This window comes from Chironomus tepperi, unplaced genomic scaffold, assembly GCF_022539635.2.
Source record: "Chironomus tepperi strain 1889 unplaced genomic scaffold, CSIRO-AGI_Ctep_v1 contig_486, whole genome shotgun sequence".
NCBI lineage: Eukaryota > Metazoa > Arthropoda > Insecta > Diptera > Chironomidae > Chironomus > Chironomus tepperi.
The window spans coordinates 1,266,895-1,284,645 of NW_027226608.1; the positions used below are offsets into that span (position 1 = coordinate 1,266,895).

A 17,751-nucleotide genomic window follows, 5' to 3' on the forward strand; every position below is an offset into this window, starting at 1 on the left:
GTTTAAATCTAGTGTTTAAGCTGACTATACTTCATATTAAGAAGTGAGGTTTCAGCTATGAAGTTGCTGTTCTGAGGATGAATGGTGTTGCACCATTTAGCTGACATGTAGCTGTTCCTATGGTTTAATCACCATTGCCATAATTTCAACCTCACTAAATCTTGGAATAGTGTCCTGGATCATGAATACTCGTGTATTACCAATAATAGACACACATGACAATCACAGAGACTAATTTCTTGGAATGCGCAATGTTGCGTATGTATGCGCTAAAACACTGCGCTTAATTTCTGCGCCAAAAAACTGCGCACAATTTATGCGCCAAGATACACTGCATAATTTTTGCGCCAAAATACTCCCTATAATTTCTGCATCAAAATACTGCGCAACATTTTTGCTCCAAAATACTGCGCAAAAAAACTACGCGTGCTTTCTTCGCACACATGCTTTTCCAGTGCACGAGAACGCCTAATCCCTTGTTAATTCCTATCATTGTCTATCATAGTTTTGAGAAACACTGCATAATGTTGGTCCAAATGATACCCCTCAAGATACCCTCCAATAAGTAAGAATTCCTCAACCTCAAAATGCAATGGCCTTTCCATATGATTATGATGACAAATAATTTCGACTCATTTTTTACACGATGATTTAATGCATAAGTCACTTGACTTAATGCATTTAAACAAGTTTAATCCTGATAAAATTGAATAAATGATTTGAGTGAGTCAGATGATGAATGTCAATGCTTTCCACTTGACTCATCAGAATTAAAAATTATGAAGCATGTGATAGGACTTAGTTCAAGTGATAAATAAGTAGTCCTTATTCAGACTTTCTACAAATTAGATCAAAATGAGGTAAAAAAAATTTGAAAATTTAATTAATTTTTAAAATATTTAATTTTAATTTCTCAACAGATTAATGACCTTCTTAATAGTCCTGGCATGCATCATGCAAATAAAAGCCAAAGGTGCTCAACTGACCTGCAAAGTTAAGACTCTAATTTTTTTGGACGTTCAGCATGTTCAGAGCTGCTATGTCGTCGATATTCCGGATATTGTTGATGAGGATGTTGTGATTGATTCCTTTAAAGTTGATGTAAATAACGATTTCTACAACTACAGCTGCGCACAAAATGGTTACGGACTTGTCGCTGAAGACAAGACAATCCATTACATGCCATCGGGACTCGAGACATGCTTCACGGAATTAAAGGAATTGACGATTAAAAAGTCAAAATTGAGGCGAATTTCACCCAAAAATCTGCAACCTTTTTCAAGCCTGGAATACCTGGATCTTAGTGGAAATGAACTTGAAATTTTGGAGTCAAATTTGTTCCTACACAATCCAAACTTAAAGGAGTTAAACCTTGGCTACAACAGAATTGCAGTTGTTGAGTCTAATGGCTTGGTTGGTCTGTCTAACCTCAAAAAATTGGATTTCTCATACAACACGTGCTATACACAGCCTCACAATGTCCACAGCACCAAAACATCCATCCGCGACATTAAGGATTCATGCTCAATTGGTCGGATCCAAAATAATTTAATTAAAAAGTGCGAAAGTGATCAGGAACAGTTGATGGCAGCAGTGATTGACAAATTGAATGCAGCAGGTGATGACACAGTCTATAAAATTGCCAATAATCTCAATACACAAAGTCCATTGCTGAATGAAACATCCACAAAGTTCCAGGAATCAAATATGATGTGTAATAGAGACTATATGCTGTACATTCTGATTGCATCACATATAATATTCATAATAATATTCATCATAACGATGATTTGTGTATGTTGCTGTAGACAGCAGTCAAATGACTCAAAATCAACTGATAATCACGAAATGAGTAAGATGCATCCAGTCATAAGACCTGAAAGTCATTTGAATGCCAAATCACAATCCTGCATTGAAGATGTTACAGTTGATAATCAAGGAACACAAGAAGGCTTTTATGACTTTATATCCAATAATGACGAACTGTACATGGAATATCCATTACCTAAAGGAAGTGAACAGCATGATGATGCAGACGATTCGGTTATTTATTCTGAAGTTCGTAAATAATGTCAACAAAATAGTCAATGGAACAGCAGTAAGGCTGTCTTAATACACAGTAGTCTTCTTTGTATTTCTTTATGTCCGTAACTCCTTTATATCCTTAATATACCACATTTATGTACTGGAATAAAAATTGTGAATTAAAATATAATAAAAAGATAATAAAAATTAACATTTTGGCTGGAAAAGCTTAATTTGAAGCTTGATTGGGTAAAATGAAGATAAAAGTGGAAGGAATACGAGCATAACGTAACATTTGACATTCAGACTACATTATTGACATTCAGGTGCCTTTACATTAAATTTTTGACATTCAGGCGCCTTCACATTAGAATTATTGACATTCAGGTGCCTTTACATTAGGTTTTGACATTCAGGTGCCTTTACATTAAATTTTGACATTCAGGTGCCTTCACATTCGAAATTTTGACATTCAGGTGCCTCTACATTAGAATTATTGACATTCATTTGCCTTCACATTAGAATTATTGACATTCAGGTGCCTTTACATTAACATTTTTGACATTCAGGTGAGTTCACATTAAAATTTTTGACATTCGGGTGCCTTCACATTAGAGAAAGTTGTCTTAGAATGTGAAATAACTCCAAAATAATGTCCAGCATTGATAAGATGCACACAAAAAAATGAGAAAATAAATCTATTTTTAAATGATAAGCCACAGCATCTTCTATTACTTTATAATCTCTTTTAGTCTCATTTACAGTCGGTTGACATTCACAGCATAAAGTAAATTCTTCAAATTCCTCAAAAAAATGTCAAAGTTCATCTATTACGATAAAGTCAATAAAGTCTGGAATGGCAAGCCACACACGCCGGTCTACAACCCAGAAGCCAATCTCGGTCAATTGATCCTTCAAAGGCTGATTCAGACACCAAAAAATATATTTCAAGTTTCGGACGATAATGGAGTTCAATTGTCCAATTTTGAGGCTTATCGTCGGTCAATTAAGTTTGCTGATTATTTGACTAAGGCTGGACTAGGTCAAGGTGATGTTGTCGGTACAATTGCATCAAATCATGTCAATTTGGCGCCATTAATATTTGGATGTTTTACAATTGGTGTTGCTGTTAATCCACTGGCTGTTATTATGAATGAGGACGATATTGGATTTATGTGGAATAAGACTAAGCCAAAGATTGTGTTTTGTGATGGAAATATTGCTGGAATGGTAAAGAGTGCTTTGGATAAAATTGGATCGGATGCTAGGATTTATACGTTGGATGTAAAAATTGATGGATTTGAGTTTGCGGATGATATTTTGAATGTTAAGCTGGATATTGAGAAGTTTGAGTAAGTATGGGTAAAAATTGAGAATCCTAACCTCAAAATTCTGTAAAATTGAGGAACTTAACCTCAAAATTTGTACAAATTGAGGAACTCAACCTCAAAATTCTGACAAATTGAGGTACTTAGCCTCAAAATTCTGTCAAATTGAGGAACTTAACCTCAAAATTTAGCCAAATTGAGGAACTTAACCTCAAATTTAGGAATTTAACCTCAAATATTCAATAACATAACCTCAAAATTCCCCCAATTTTCCAGATTCCCAAACCTGCCCAACACCCCATCAACTACCGCCTTCATCATGTGCTCATCAGGTACAACAAGTGCACCCAAAGGGGTCTGCAAGTCACACAAGCAAGTCATCTCTCAACTTTATCCACAATATCGATCAAGTCTCATCAAAACGGACGTCCTGTTCAACAGTTCACCGTCATTTTGGGTCACTTACATCTTCTTCCTGACTTATTGTGGACTTTATGGCTATAAAATGATCATAACCTCAAAACGAATGACACCGGAACTATGGATGGATATTGTTGATCGACATCAAGTGACTTTTGCCTTTTGTCCACCGCCATTCGGTCAGGCATTGCTGAAATCACCAAAATTGAGGAAAATGGAAAGTCCAAAGCGAATTACTGTGGCTGGAACTGTCTTTACTGAGGAATTGATTGAGAAATTGAAGGTGCTATTTCCAAATGGAACGATTATGGCTAATTATGCGTCATCTGAGAGTGACAGCTTGGCTGCATCGGCAGACAGTGGAGCATGTGGATTGAGTTCGGGATATCCAGCTGATGGAGTGTCGATTAAGGTAAATTTTGACCATTTTTCCTGATTTCTCCCAACTTTTCCTGATTTTTCCTAATTTTTCCTGATTTTTTCTGATTTTTCCCAATTTTTCCTGAGTTTACCCAATTTTTTCTGAATTTTCCCAATTTTTCCTGACTTTTTTCAATTTTTCCTGAATTTTCCCAATTTTTCCTGAATTTTTCCAATTTTTCCTAACTCTTCCTGATTTTTCCCAATTCTCCCAATTTTTCCCGATTTTTCCTGAATTTCCCCAATTTTTCCGAATTTTCTTCATCAATTTCCCCTCAATTTCCCAGATCGTAGACGAAAATGGCAACAAGCTCGGTCCCAACAGCCTCGGTGAGATCCGATACAAGTGTCTAGTTCCATTTTCTGGATATTTTGGTGATCCAGACAGCTACGCCGCTGTTTTTGACTCCGAAGGCTTCGCCAAGACCGGAGATGTTGGATATTTCGACGATAAAGGACAAATTTACATCATTGACCGCATCAAGCACATGCTGAAGGTCAAAGGCTTCCAAATTACACCACTGGAAATTGAGAAAGTCATTAATGAGATTGAAGGCATTCGGATGAGCTGCGTTGTTGGCGTTTTTGATGACAAATTATTTGATGACATTGTCTATGCCTTTGTTATTAAGGATAAGTCTAAGGAGGAACTGACAGAAGAGTTTGTTGTTGATTATGTCAATAGAAAGCTGATTGAGGTCAAGAGGATCACTGGCGGGGTTCAGTTTGTTGACTCAATTCCAATGACACCGTCGGGTAAGCCGCTGTATAGAGAAGTTAAGAAAATTGCTGTGGAAATTCATGAAAATAAGAAAAATTCAAAATAAAATTGACAAAATTGGTTATTGTGGAATTTTTGAGGTTATGGGACAGGTAGGAGGGTCTTGTAGGGTTAGGTATGGATCAATGGTCATACCCGGCCTTGCTTTCTCATCCATTGGTACGGTCTAGGTGCAGTTTACTATAGTAAATTCACAAATACACAGTTTTCTAGTGATTTAGCTATTCTATACCATTTCAGTGCTTTATCATCTTACATGGGGTTGTATACCTTGTCACACCACCCCACCCCTTCCTTCCTGGATCAGCTGGGTCTGATTATTCATGTGTTGACAGGGAACAGTTGAAGTTTGCTTTACTAATTGTACAAATGCACAGTTTTCGAGTGGTTTGGCTGTTCCTAACCTTCTCAGGACCTTTCCATTTGACATGCGGTTGCATACTTAGTCAAACCACACCTTTCCTTTCCCTCTGGATACGTCGTATACCCGTGGTAGGTATCCTGTGTGTCACAGCATATCTTGGTGGTTATCCTTGATCAAAACCGTACTTGCCACACGGATCATGGCATTTTCTATAATTTTTAGCTTCAATTAGTGTTCCGTGACACACTGGTTACCCACCACTGCCTTCCATTCCAACTTTACCATTGACTGTCCCTACAATATGTAGTAATTTGTACCATTCCATTCCATTTTCGTTATACAGAAAATTATTCAAAAAATCCCCTAAAACATTTGACATGCTCTAAACATTTGTAAGGTTTTAATCTAGTCACTCAAATCCATTCATCAAGTTCCTCTCCCCGTATTTACGGATCACACGTATAAAATTACACAAAAAAAGAAGTAAAATACAATAAAATTTCATTTATTATCATTAAAAACGCATTTAAATTGCATTAGTCATCAAAATTTACGTGAAATTCGTCATCAATCGAGCAGTTCCTTTACATAGTCAACGACATAAGTAGAAAAATATAAGAAAAATTGGAAATTTTTGAATTTTTAGTATTAAAATCGTCAAAAAGTGACCAAAATCCATCAAAAAATCCAAAAAGTTAACAGCACTTCCAAAATAGTCATGCAGACCAACAAGCAAAGCCTGTTTCCAGCATTCCAATGTCTAAGTATTCCAATTACCCTCCAAAAAGAAGTCACAATTGATCATGATGGACAAGAAGTGGCAAAATGTGGATTTAAAATTGGTGGCGGAATTGACCAGGACTTTACAAAGTCACCGCAGGGTTATTCGGACTATGGAATTTATGTTACGGATGTAACGCCAGACTCGGCAGCTGATCGGGCTGGATTAAGGATGCATGATAAGATATTACAATGTAATGGATATGATATGACTTTGTGTACACATAAAAAGGCTGTTCAGATTATTAAGAAGACAAATGTGCTGAATTTATTAGTTACACGAAAGGGTGTTACTCATATGTAAGGTGGGGATTGGGTGGGGATATGTGGATATGTTAAGAAATTATTATTATTTTTTTTTTTTTTTGGGTGTGTGATTTTTGGATGATGCGAATATGATGTGAATGTGGAATGGAGTGTTGATGGGGACTAGAGCTAGACTAGGGCAATAGGCTACATAGGCAAAAGGTGCACTACGCATAGGGCGCACTAAGCTAGATACACCAGGCGCACTAGAAGTACTGGACGCACTAGTTGAACTGGGCGCACTAGTAATTAGGCGCATTAGATGTACAAGGCACACTATGCGCACTAGGAACACTGGTTGCACCAGATACTAGGCACACTAGGTACTTTACGCACTGGGTGCAAGGCGCATTAGTCATCGGGCGCATTATGTGAACGTTAACACTAGGTGCACTAGGTACTAGGCACTAGTAACATGAAGTCCAAGGCGCATTTGGCAATGGACGCACTAGACATTAGGAGCATTAGACACCATGCGCACTAGGCACACTAGATGCACTAAGCACTAGGTTCACTAAGCAAACTAGACACACTAGGCGCACTATGCGCACTAGCTACACCAGGCGCACTAGATACACTAGGCGCATTAGATACTAGGCGCACTAGCTACACTAGGAACAATAGATACATTAGGCGCACTAGAATCTAGGCGCACTAGGCACTCGGTGCACTAGTCACTGGGCGCATTATGTGAACTGGGAAAAAGTCAACGGGCGCATTTGGCGAGCTGGGCACTAAACACACTAGGCGCACTAGGAACAAGGCGCACTAGGAACAAGGCGCACTAGGACTAGACCCCATTAAATCCTCCATTCCTCCATTCGACATCATTATGATTTATTATTTAGGTAGATTTATTATGAATGACGGTATATATAGAAAGAGCATGAAAAGATATCAGAACAAAGTATGAAAAAAAAGATAATAAGAATTTTGTTTGAAAAGAATCAACACAAAGATTATTTACACAATCAATTTTTATATAAAAAAAAATATTCCTCAGATTTATTAAGTTTATTAAATTTTTTTTTTTATATTATTGAAAATATCAAAGTAACAATTTTACCTTTTTTTTTAATTATTAACAAGATTATTATTCCTATTATTTTTATTATAAATAACTCTTAACTACTCAAAAGCATATCATTATTATTAGTTTAGTTTTTGGAAGGTGGCGTAGTCAGGATTGAATAGGATAAGTCGGGGAATTGATACGAAATTTGGCAACAGGTTTCAATTTGCAAGAATTCAACTGAATTCGGCATTATGCTTTGCACAGAAAAGGTCAAGATCTACTCGACTTCACTTGACAGTCAAGTTGAAAGTCAATTTGAAATCAAGTTGAAATCAAATTAAAGGCAATTTGAAGTCAAATTGAAGTCAAGTCGAAGTCAAGTTGAAGTCAAGTTGGACTCAAGTTGAAGTCAAAGTCAATTTGGAGTCGAGTTGAAGTCAGGTCGAAGTCAAGTCGAAATCAATTTGAAGTCAAGTTGAAAGTCAAGTTGAAAGTCAAGTTGAAAGTCAAGTTGAAAGTCAAGTTGAAAGTCAAGTTGAAAGTCAAGTTGAAAGTCAAGTTGAAAGTCAAGTTGAAAGTCAAGTTGAAAGTCAAGTCGAAGACACATCCTGGCTACGCTTATAGATTTGGAAGATCATGAAATTGAATTTTGTGGGAGATTTTTTGAGTCAGTTTCTTAACCTGCTCCGAGGTAATCCTATCCTATCCAACCTAGGGTATCATCATACCATATCCAACACCAGGGTAGGACCAAGGGTAACTTATGTTACTCGAACTCACCCTATCCTAGATACTCATGAGTTGAAGGTCGAGTAGGGTAACTAGGGTACACTAAAATAGCCCTTTCTATTCGTGAAGGTTAGGTTGTCCGGGATAGGATAGCAGGGGGTATCCCGAGTATGGTAGGATATCTCGGGTAGGGTAGGATATCCCGATTAGCTCAAAAAACCATCCCCAGATTGATGATTATTATTACAAAAAATTAATTGAATCAATTTTAAAAGCATTTTAGTCACGCATTCCGTTATGTACTGTAGGTTAATATTTAATTATAAAAATATAATTTTTTTGTCAATTTTTTTGCAATAATTTTAGTAAATTTTAAGCGATATTCGAATAACTCATTGACACGATAATGTCCAGCAGCTTTGAATTAAAAAACAGACTAAAATTGAATAATTATAGCATTAAATAATAGCAAAAATTCAATCCATCAAAACAATTTTTATACGAAAAAATTTTGCATTTTTTTAATGCAATTTTTGTAGCAACTTTGATAATACTTGATAACATTTGTGTAACTACTTATGGATAGTAAATGAATCGCTTTTTTGATGTTTTTAGAGAATTTGAAAAAATTGATAAAAAATAATTCCAATAAAGCAGTGGTGGGCAACTTATGTGACACGACATTATGTTGCGCAACATATGTGTGACGTGACATAATATTAAACAATCTCTGTAATGTGTTGCGACATATTGGTAAGCAACCTGTGTGATGCGACACAATGTTGCGCAACCTGTGTGATGTGACGTAATTTTGAGCAACTTATGTGATGTGACACATTTGTAAGCAGTTTGTGTTACTTAACACATTGGTAAGCAACATAAGTGACGCAACATATTGCTAAGCAACCTGTGTGTCGCAACATCATGTTGCATTGCAATGAAGTGTGACATGTCACACAGGTTGCCCACCACTGCAAATAAAGTGAAATTTTTATTTAATAAATAAATTGTATGACAAGAAATATTGATGCAATAAAAATGAATTCTTTATGAATAATAATAATAAGCATTCTTATAATGATCGACATCAAGCCGGCATTTTTTAACATCCGGATTCTCCTTCATCACATCTTTATACGGTATAGGATCATCAATAATGTCAACATTTTTCATTCTGTCACGAACTTCCTCAACTTCCCTAAATATTCGAATCAAATTCAATCCAGCAAGTTTCTTCAGTTCTTCTGGTGTCCATGCCGTCCAGTCCTTACCACCTTCTGCTAAAATGTCAAATATTGCTGGATATTTTGACACATCTTCAAGTCCTTTTGGCATTACAGCTACTCCATCGTAGTCAGCACCGATACCAATGTGATCAACTCCAATGAGGTTCTTGACGTAGTTTATGTGTTCTGTGGGATGGAAATTTTTGAGGTTATGTATTGGTTAGTTACTTCCTGAATAGCACAAATGGGTTAATCGAATGACGGGCAACATGAGTGGCGAGGCACCAGATACCAGACGCAATTCGGTACCATTCGGCACCACTCGGCTTCAGTCGGCGTCATTCGGCATCACTCGGTAACCCTCGGCATCTCTCGGTACAATTCGGGATCAACCGACGTCGTGCCAGAGTCACGCCGGTCTGATGCCGAATTTCATATTGATTACCCAACTTGTGCTATCCAGGAACCTTAATACTTACTAACAACATCATAAATTGTCGCATTTTGGCTACTAACAAACGGTGCAGCAAAGTTGATCATAATTACACCCCGATTCTTCTTAAGCATCTTCAGCACATGATCCTTGACATTTCTTGTATGTCCAACAATTGAAAATACTGATGAATGACTGAATATCACCGGTGCACTTGATATTCTCAGTGTATCGACCATGACACCTTCACTAACATGTGATATATCCACAATCATACCTAGCCGGTTCATCTCTTTGACGACATTTTGTCCCCATCTTGTGAGGCCTTTCTTCTTTGAATCTTAAATGGGGATGAAAGAAAATGGAAAAGTTGAGGTTATGTCATGAATTTTTGATATTTGAGGCACAAAATGGCGGAAAATTGAGGTTAAGTCATGAATTTTTGATGATTGAGCCACAAAATGGCGGAAAAGTGAGGTTATGTGATGGAAATTTGAGGTTATGTCATGAATTTTTAATGATTAAGGCACAAAATGATGGAAAAGTTAGGTTATGTCAGCAACAATACCTGGAGTTGAATCCACAAGATTATTATCAGCCCACGGCGTATTACAGTTATGAGTCAGTGTCATGCACCGTACCCCAAGCTCATAGAACAGCCTCAAAGCCGACAATCTTGAGTCAATGCTATGTCCACCTTCAATTTCAATCATACTAGCTATTTTGCCGGCATTAAATGCTTCCATAATTTGATCAGATTGAGTCACGTATTCCAAGTCCTTCGGATATTTCTTAATCAGCCTCTTAATCACATCAATCTGGTCAATTGTCCTCTCAACAGCATCACAATAATTTGAATCACATTCAACAAATGCGACCCAAAATTGCCCGCCAACTTTACCCTTTCTGAGTCTTGGCAAGTCTGTGTATGTGTCTGCTTTACTGTTGACCCATTTTCTGTTCTGCCTCAAATCGGAATTAAATCTAAAGTTTTTAAGCCTGTTGTGCTCGACGCGGTACAAATTGTATGGCAAGTCATTGTGTCCGTCAATTAATGGAACTTCATTGAGGATGTCACTTCCTTTACTAAGTTGGCAATGGTGGGGTGGTATTAGGGATATGATGAGGAGTACAGGAATCAGTTTGGTACCTAAAAAGGCAATAAAGGAAATGAAAATTGCAAAAAATGATAAAAAATTCAAAATTTTACCGATCATTATGGACAGAAACTTATCAACTGACTAACAAGCATGTCAGACTTAATAAAGAGGTTTTATTGGTCTTTTTGCAGCTATGCTTTAACTTGATAAGTCACATTTAATTGAAAATTTAACATATTCACGCTTTTAATTGAATTTTTTGCTGATTAAGTTGTATGGGCATTGATAGACTTATTAACAGACATAGCAAGGTAGTTGATAGAGTTGTGCAGCAGCAAGAAGGTCATATGACACCCTGAGGGGTGTAAAAGTGGAAGTTCAGCCACAAACCCATTCTATGTAGCAATAGTAAGCTCTAACCAGATACCATTCGGGATCAATTGGTGTTATGGCAACCATTCGACACCACTCGGCACCATTCGGCATTATTCGGAACCATTCAGCAATATTTCGGCACCATTCGGCTCCAATCGGAAACATTCGGCATCATTCGGAAACATTCGGCATCATTCGGAACATTCGGAAACATTCGGCACCACTCGGAAACATTCGGCACCATTCGGAAAAATTCGGAACCACTCGCAAACATTCGGCACCACTCGGCAACATTCGGCACCACAACCCGACCTGACCTGAAATATCACCAAATAAACCACAAAATTCATTTAAAAATACAACAATTTTATTAAATTCCATCTAAAAATCCATCCTTAAATCCCCAATAGCCTCCCCTATCCATTCTGTCCATTTGCCTCCATCAGTTCCTCAAATTCCTTCAATTCCTTATTATCACGCTTATAAAATGGCTTAAAGAGCTTATCATACTCTTCCGGATGATATTTTTTCTCATGATTTCTCCAATTAGCTTCCGATCGGAACTGCCTGTCACATCCAGTCACACGACACCTAAACAGAAACTCCCTCGTATGCCTCACAGCCACATGTTCCTGCATCTTAATTAACTTGAAAAATCCTTTATCACAATATTCACATTTAAACTTGTAGTCAGTTCCATGTGACATTTTCATGTGTGACGTCATTGAGTATTTTGACTTGAGGAACTTACCACATATGCTGCATGTCACACCCATGTCATTGTGTTTCTGTAAGTGATTCTTCATGGTCGTTTCCAGCACCCAAACATTACAAATTTCACATGCAATTCTCTTACGATGTTCATCGCCATGGACGGTCTTTAAGTGTGCTGGCAGGTACGATTCACGGATGTTGGCTGAGCAGATGTGACAGACAGTCATACGGTTCTGTCTGTTGACTGTGTGGTGGTTCCGCATGTGTGTCTTGATCTGTATTAGTGTCTTGAACTGCTTTGAGTCTTTACAGATGTAACATTCGAAGATTTTGGATGTGTCGACGTTGTGGAAGGTCATGTGGTTCCTTAACAGCCGGACATTGTTGAACAGCTTGCCGCACTCGTCGCAGATGACTTTATTGGACTCGTCGACTTGATGATAGCACTCGATGTGTGACTTGAGACTTTTTTTGGTTTTGTACGTCTTGTTGCACTGCTGACATGCAAATTGGAAGGAATCGTCGTGGAACTCGAGATGCTCAACAAGTTCAAACCGACGACGGAACTTCCGGTCGCAGCATGACAAGTAGAATCTGTCATTTGGATGCTCGAGTCGGAAGTGACCTTTGAGTTTTGTGAATGTGTCTTCTTGTGCCTCACATATGTAGCACTTGATGTCGATTAGGCGACGGATGAAGTCTTCAGTTTCTGGATCATGTGCTGGATGCTTACGAATTGATGGATCTGGATATTCCACAACTTTACGCTTCTTTTCCTTCCTTGGCTTTGTCTTTTTGTACTGCTTTTCAGGTATTTTATATTCAGTTCCATTAATCACGACTGTTTCAAGTCCGGCATCGATCATGTCTTGGGTTATTTTGGATCTTGGTAGGTATCGGATCCAACCGGTGTCGGTGCGGTATGGCTTGATTTGGGGTTGGTCATTTGGTGTGTCTTGGTCGTCAGGATCAGCTTTTATGGCTGTCTTGCCTGCTTTTGCAGCTGGTCGGTCCGCAACCTTGACATACCTTTTCTTGACTATTGTGAAGTCTTCATCGGAATCGACTGACTTTTTCCGCTTTTTTGACTGTTTTTTGGCAGTTCCTTCGGCTGCCTCCTGTCTATCCTGCTTGTACTTCTCTAAATCCCAAACATCCTCAACTTGAACCTCAAATTTCTGCTCATCATCCTCAACATTTCCATCCATTGGATCGTCGTAGCTCCACGCAAAGTCTGAATCGTCGTCATTAAATCGGTCACTAAGGTCCTGTTTTGGGGATTTTGATGGACTTGATTCCAATTTATACTCACTTCCATGATGTTCAGCCATATAATCAATAATCACTTCAGGCTCAATTTTGACTTTTGGTATGAGAATCAGCGGTTCCATTTTGAGCATTATTTCATTTGATGCAATCATGACTTGCTGATATCCAGGTGCAATGTCAAAGGATGAGCTTGTTTTGGATGTGATGAGATTGGATTTGACTTTTGTGAGATATTTGTAGAAGTTATCGAATGCTGTGAAGCATGTCTTGCAGGTAAGTTGTGATGATGATGGTGTGTATGGTGGGATGATCTGAAATGGAAGGGAATTAAGGGAGATTAGTGAGGATTTATGGATATATATCAAAAAATATGCAATTTAAGACTCAAATATGGTCTATCGAGGGTCTAAATAGCTCAAACGTCAAGTTTTGCCGTCATTCAACCCAGAATTGGCGTGAATCTGAGGTTTCTGGATCTTGCAAGTCTAAATGACCCCTGAACTGCCCTTATGTCATCAAACATTAGGTCTGGCTCAAGATTGACTATCATTCAAGTCAGAATTGACGAGATTCAATGTCGTCTTGACACTAGAAATCTATAAGATCCCTAATTTGTCAATATGGGTTCAGGAGTGCCCGAACTCCATGACAGGAACTCTCTCTGATTTGTCTGACTGTTATACATGCTATAATTGACATGAGTCTTGGATGTTTGGATTCTACAAGCCTAAAAGGTCCCTAAACTGCATGTATGTCATCAAACATTGGATTTGGCTATTCTCAATGCAAGAATAGACACGACTTTAGACTCAGCAAGTCTTGAACATTGCTAAATTGCTGTTGTGACTCCAGGAGAGACTAAACTTCACCTAAGATACCCCTTAAAGCATATCCGGATATTATCCAAGCCATAACTGACAAAACCCAATATTGTCTACATTCTTCAATCTTAGATGATCCCTGAGCAGTCATGACGTCTTCAACACAGTCCAAACTATACTTCAGACACCCAAAACAGGCACAACTCCAGTCAATTCAGCTCAAAACATCAAGATTGACCTCTAAAACATTAAAATATTCAATTTTACTCACATTATATTGAATCTGTTGACGAATTGCATCTCCAAATGAGATTTCAGCTCCGACCAAGTCTGTCAGTTTGACTGAATTTGTCTTTCGAAGTTGACTGAGGCACAGAATGCAGGATGACATTTTTGCTTTGGTCAATCAGGATGTGTAGGCAACCAAAAAGCGGCAATGGTCAAGTCGTGTTGCTTAATATTTGATGATATTATCCTTAATACTGCTGATTCTCCAAACTAAATTGACCTATTTTTATGTCAATTTGTTCAAAATTATTGGAAATATCCAAGATTGTTCCTATTTTGGCTTTATCACTGCCAATAAAGCAATTTCATGAATTAAAATTTGAATGTTTTCATCAAAATTATGATTTTTATTTCAACTTAAAACTAATATTTTTTTTTGCAAATTTTTCTAATGTTTACAAATATTTTTAGTACTGACTTTGTTGATTTGGTTCTGTTACTGAGGGGTAAGATCCTCGGATGTTTGATAAGTATGAAAGTTGTATGAAAACATCAAAACATTGAGATGAAATGTTTTTCAATGTTTTGAATGAAAAGTTAATTTTTTAAGGAGCTTTTTCAATATTTTTTGATTTGGCTCTATACATACATGAGTTTAGTATTTAATAAAAATAACATTGTTTTCATTACTGTATTTTTCATTAATATTACAATAATAAATTATATTTTAGGATTTCAAGCAATAGCTTATTTCCAACTTATTTCATTTAAATTTTTAATTATTATTATTATTATTATATTCCAACGATTAATTTTTTTATTAAGGTCTTCAAAGCTGACATTCTGGACGGTTTAATTTGCCATAAATGACGCAATTATATTTGCCAAATGTTTATAGACAGTTATAATTTATACCAATGGTGGCGGATAGAAAAGTCAACGTTACAACCAAAATTTTTTTGAAAAGAAACTTTTTAAAAAATTTACATCAAAAGTTTTTGATTTTAAAATATTTTTGACCGTTATTTTAAAGATCAATGGATTCAGTTATTTTGTGACGCAAATTCATTTATTTTATGAATTTGACGACAGTGACGACTAAATAAACAGTGTCTAATTCGATTGCAAATTTTAAAGTAAATTTAGTACTTGAGTTCTAAGTTATTTCTAAGTATAAGGCACTAAAATTTTCTCTCGGTCACCATTGGAATTTATCATGCCTGATTATCAAAATAATTGAATCTTTACATAAATTTAATGCGTTTTATCCAAAATGACTATATTACTTGAAAATTTTTCAAATATTTTCCTGACAAAGTAAGGAGAACTTAATTATCTTTCCAAAAATGTATTACACTTGATAGTTTTTCATGGAAATAGTTGGGAAATAGAAAATTGTAAAACCGTTGGTTTCTTTTATATACTTTATTTATTTCTCTTTCCTTCTTATAATGAGTCAGTTTTGTGAGTAATGAAAAATGATGAAAATATTTCAGCATGCTCTTAATGTGTTCTTTATACATTTGGGTTTATGTCATTTTATTCAAGCCTTTTATTTTTGATTATAACAACAATCTACAATAATATTCTATGAACTGGTGAACAAAATCTTAACATTTACTCTTCTCGATATCATTCTGAGAGAACTTCTCTCTCGTTAACTCCAAAATGTATTTTAAGTTAAGTTACCCTAACAGGCAATGATCATGATCACTAGTTTGTGATTGCAATCACATTACAATCACAAAGTGTTTTTTCATGATCACAGCCTGTGATCACAATCATTATCGTATCTGATCGTGATCACTCTGAAAAAATTTCATCGTCACCGTATCATAATCACTGAACATAGTCACTGAGCGTAATCAGAAGTCATCTGAATATGATCACTCCAAAAATATCTGAGCATGTTCAATAAGCGCAATCAGATGTGACCTTATCAGAATCACTTCTGGAAATTTTCATTTTTACATTATCATGTTCACTGATCATAATCAATGAGTATGAAAAAACAGTTAATTAAGTTAACTAATAAAACTCGAATGGTATTCGAAGTGATAAAGTAGCATTCCTTCCTGAAATTTGCATCATTAAAAAAATAATAATTTAAATATGTCATTTGCCATTTTTTTATTATTATATATTTACAGATGGTGGCTTCAAGGAAAAACGTGAGATCTCGAAAGTTAAGCAACGCAGCAAAAAGATGGGTGACCGAAAAAAAAATTCTAAGTTTAAAATTTTCAGAAAAAAAAAATTAATAATTTCTACTAACACACATACAAAAAAATACTTAAAAAAATTCAGCTAACACCAAAAAAAAGTTGGTTGACTTAATTAATTTTTGTTTTTTCATGATCACTAACCCCAAGTGATCATGATCACTGATCACGCTTTTGTGATTATGATCACTGATCATGATCATTATTGCGTCTGATTACGATCAGTGACCACGAAAATGAAAAAATTGCATACAAGTTATGATCATAATCAGACGCAATAATGATCATGATCAGTGATCATAATCACAAAAGCTCGATCGCGTCGGTACCGTACCGTCATCAAATAATGTATGGAGTGATGATGAAAATTCATCATGATCACAACTCCGTTTCATCATCACAAATATCGTATCTGATCATGCTCATTGTCTGTTAGGGTTAAAGAATTATTTTCTTTTTTTCTTTTTTTTGTCATTTCGCTTTTATCATTTCATCGAACAAGTTCACTTTCTTCTATTCTCCTTAGATTTATTAAATTATTAATTAAATATATATTTAAAAAGATGGAAGAAATTCAGAATGAATTGGATTGTGTAGTTGTTAACGACAACTTTCCGACCAGAATCATAACACGAGAAGTCAAGGAGACAATGGAAGCAGCGATAGAAAATTTAATTGATTATAAGGCAATAAGCAGCACCTTGATTAAAGGACTTTGGAGAATAAAGTTTCACACTCAAGACTATAAAATTAAGTTCTTGAATACAATGAGAATTTTAGTGCCTCAATTTGGTGGTTTTGTGGTTTTACCATGCAGAGATGTCCCACCGATCAGATATCAAGTCCGTATTCCTGGAATAAATCTGCTAGATTACAAAATATTAAGTAAAATCTTCAAATCGAATCCAGGAGTTGAAACATCTCATTGGAGATTAATGGAAATAGTTCAAGACGTTGATGAGGTGATCTGTGAATTGGAAGTAGATGCTGAAAGCTATGTGTACATAGCAGGACGAAATGGAATCCTTAATTTTGAATCTAATGCATTGATTTTTGTACCAATAAATAATTAAAAAGGTTCAAAATAATTGATAGTTTTTGATCCCGAAAAAGAACCCAGGAAAAGTTTTTTTTTTAATTTTTTATTATTTTTTTATTTTTTTTTTGCCGATTCAACATAATAAAAATAATTTTC

The 17,751-nt window shown here is 36.2% G+C and overlaps 6 protein-coding genes across 7 annotated transcripts in view; 4 read left to right on the forward strand and 2 right to left on the reverse strand.

Annotated features, from left to right (window-relative positions):
* The window catches only part of LOC139099828 (neuronal acetylcholine receptor subunit alpha-6-like), a 129,485-nt gene that overhangs the window by 57,469 nt on the left and 54,265 nt on the right, over positions 1–17,751 (forward strand). The window lies entirely within an intron of this gene.
* LOC139099876 (uncharacterized) lies at positions 836–2,183 on the forward strand. The gene is made up of 2 exons (XM_070652426.1): positions 836–860; positions 921–2,183. The coding sequence occupies exons 1-2, from the start codon at positions 856–858 to the stop codon at positions 2,068–2,070; spliced, it is 1,155 nt and encodes a 384-aa protein (XP_070508527.1). The 5' UTR covers positions 836–855; the 3' UTR covers positions 2,071–2,183.
* LOC139099727 (uncharacterized) lies at positions 2,777–5,046 on the forward strand. The gene is made up of 3 exons (XM_070652236.1): positions 2,777–3,377; positions 3,630–4,185; positions 4,481–5,046. Exons 1-3 carry the CDS (start codon positions 2,839–2,841, stop codon positions 5,018–5,020), a joined length of 1,635 nt encoding a protein of 544 aa, XP_070508337.1. The 5' UTR covers positions 2,777–2,838; the 3' UTR covers positions 5,021–5,046.
* On the forward strand, positions 6,057–6,422 carry LOC139099752 (tax1-binding protein 3 homolog). The gene has a single exon (XM_070652267.1). It carries the CDS (start codon positions 6,057–6,059, stop codon positions 6,420–6,422), a length of 366 nt encoding a protein of 121 aa, XP_070508368.1.
* On the reverse strand, positions 8,713–11,659 carry LOC139099729 (dipeptidase 1-like). Of its 2 annotated transcripts, XM_070652240.1 has the most exons (4): positions 11,038–11,656; positions 10,396–10,977; positions 9,874–10,167; positions 8,713–9,580 (listed from the first exon to the last, which is right to left on the reverse strand). In XM_070652240.1, the coding sequence occupies exons 1-4, from the start codon at positions 11,042–11,044 to the stop codon at positions 9,216–9,218; spliced, it is 1,248 nt and encodes a 415-aa protein (XP_070508341.1). In that variant the 5' UTR covers positions 11,045–11,656; the 3' UTR covers positions 8,713–9,215. The 2 variants fall into 2 exon arrangements, with proteins under 2 accessions (XP_070508341.1, XP_070508340.1); XM_070652239.1 differs by having other exon boundaries at positions 10,396–11,659.
* LOC139099728 (GDNF-inducible zinc finger protein 1-like) lies at positions 11,648–14,850 on the reverse strand. Its single transcript, XM_070652238.1, has 2 exons — positions 14,378–14,850; positions 11,648–13,596 (listed from the first exon to the last, which is right to left on the reverse strand). The coding sequence occupies exons 1-2, from the start codon at positions 14,495–14,497 to the stop codon at positions 11,719–11,721; spliced, it is 1,998 nt and encodes a 665-aa protein (XP_070508339.1). The 5' UTR covers positions 14,498–14,850; the 3' UTR covers positions 11,648–11,718.

Coding starts and splice junctions, on each gene's coding strand:
- LOC139099752 (XM_070652267.1), top strand. CDS start 6,057: ATGCAGACCAACAAGCAAAGCCTGTTTCCAGCATTCCAATGTCTAAGT.
- LOC139099728 (XM_070652238.1), bottom strand. CDS start 14,497: ATGTCATCCTGCATTCTGTGCCTCAGTCAACTTCGAAAGACAAATTCA. Junction 13,597..14,377: donor GTCAACAGATTCAATATAAT/GTGAGTAAAATT, acceptor CTTCCATTTCAG/ATCATCCCACCATACACACC.
- LOC139099727 (XM_070652236.1), top strand. CDS start 2,839: ATGTCAAAGTTCATCTATTACGATAAAGTCAATAAAGTCTGGAATGGC. Junction 3,378..3,629: donor CTGGATATTGAGAAGTTTGA/GTAAGTATGGGT, acceptor CCAATTTTCCAG/ATTCCCAAACCTGCCCAACA. Junction 4,186..4,480: donor CTGATGGAGTGTCGATTAAG/GTAAATTTTGAC, acceptor TCAATTTCCCAG/ATCGTAGACGAAAATGGCAA.
- LOC139099729 (XM_070652239.1), bottom strand. CDS start 11,044: ATGATCGGTAAAATTTTGAATTTTTTATCATTTTTTGCAATTTTCATT. Junction 10,168..10,395: donor TCTTGTGGATTCAACTCCAG/GTATTGTTGCTG, acceptor TCCCCATTTAAG/ATTCAAAGAAGAAAGGCCTC. Junction 9,581..9,873: donor GACAATTTATGATGTTGTTA/GTAAGTATTAAG, acceptor TCCATCCCACAG/AACACATAAACTACGTCAAG.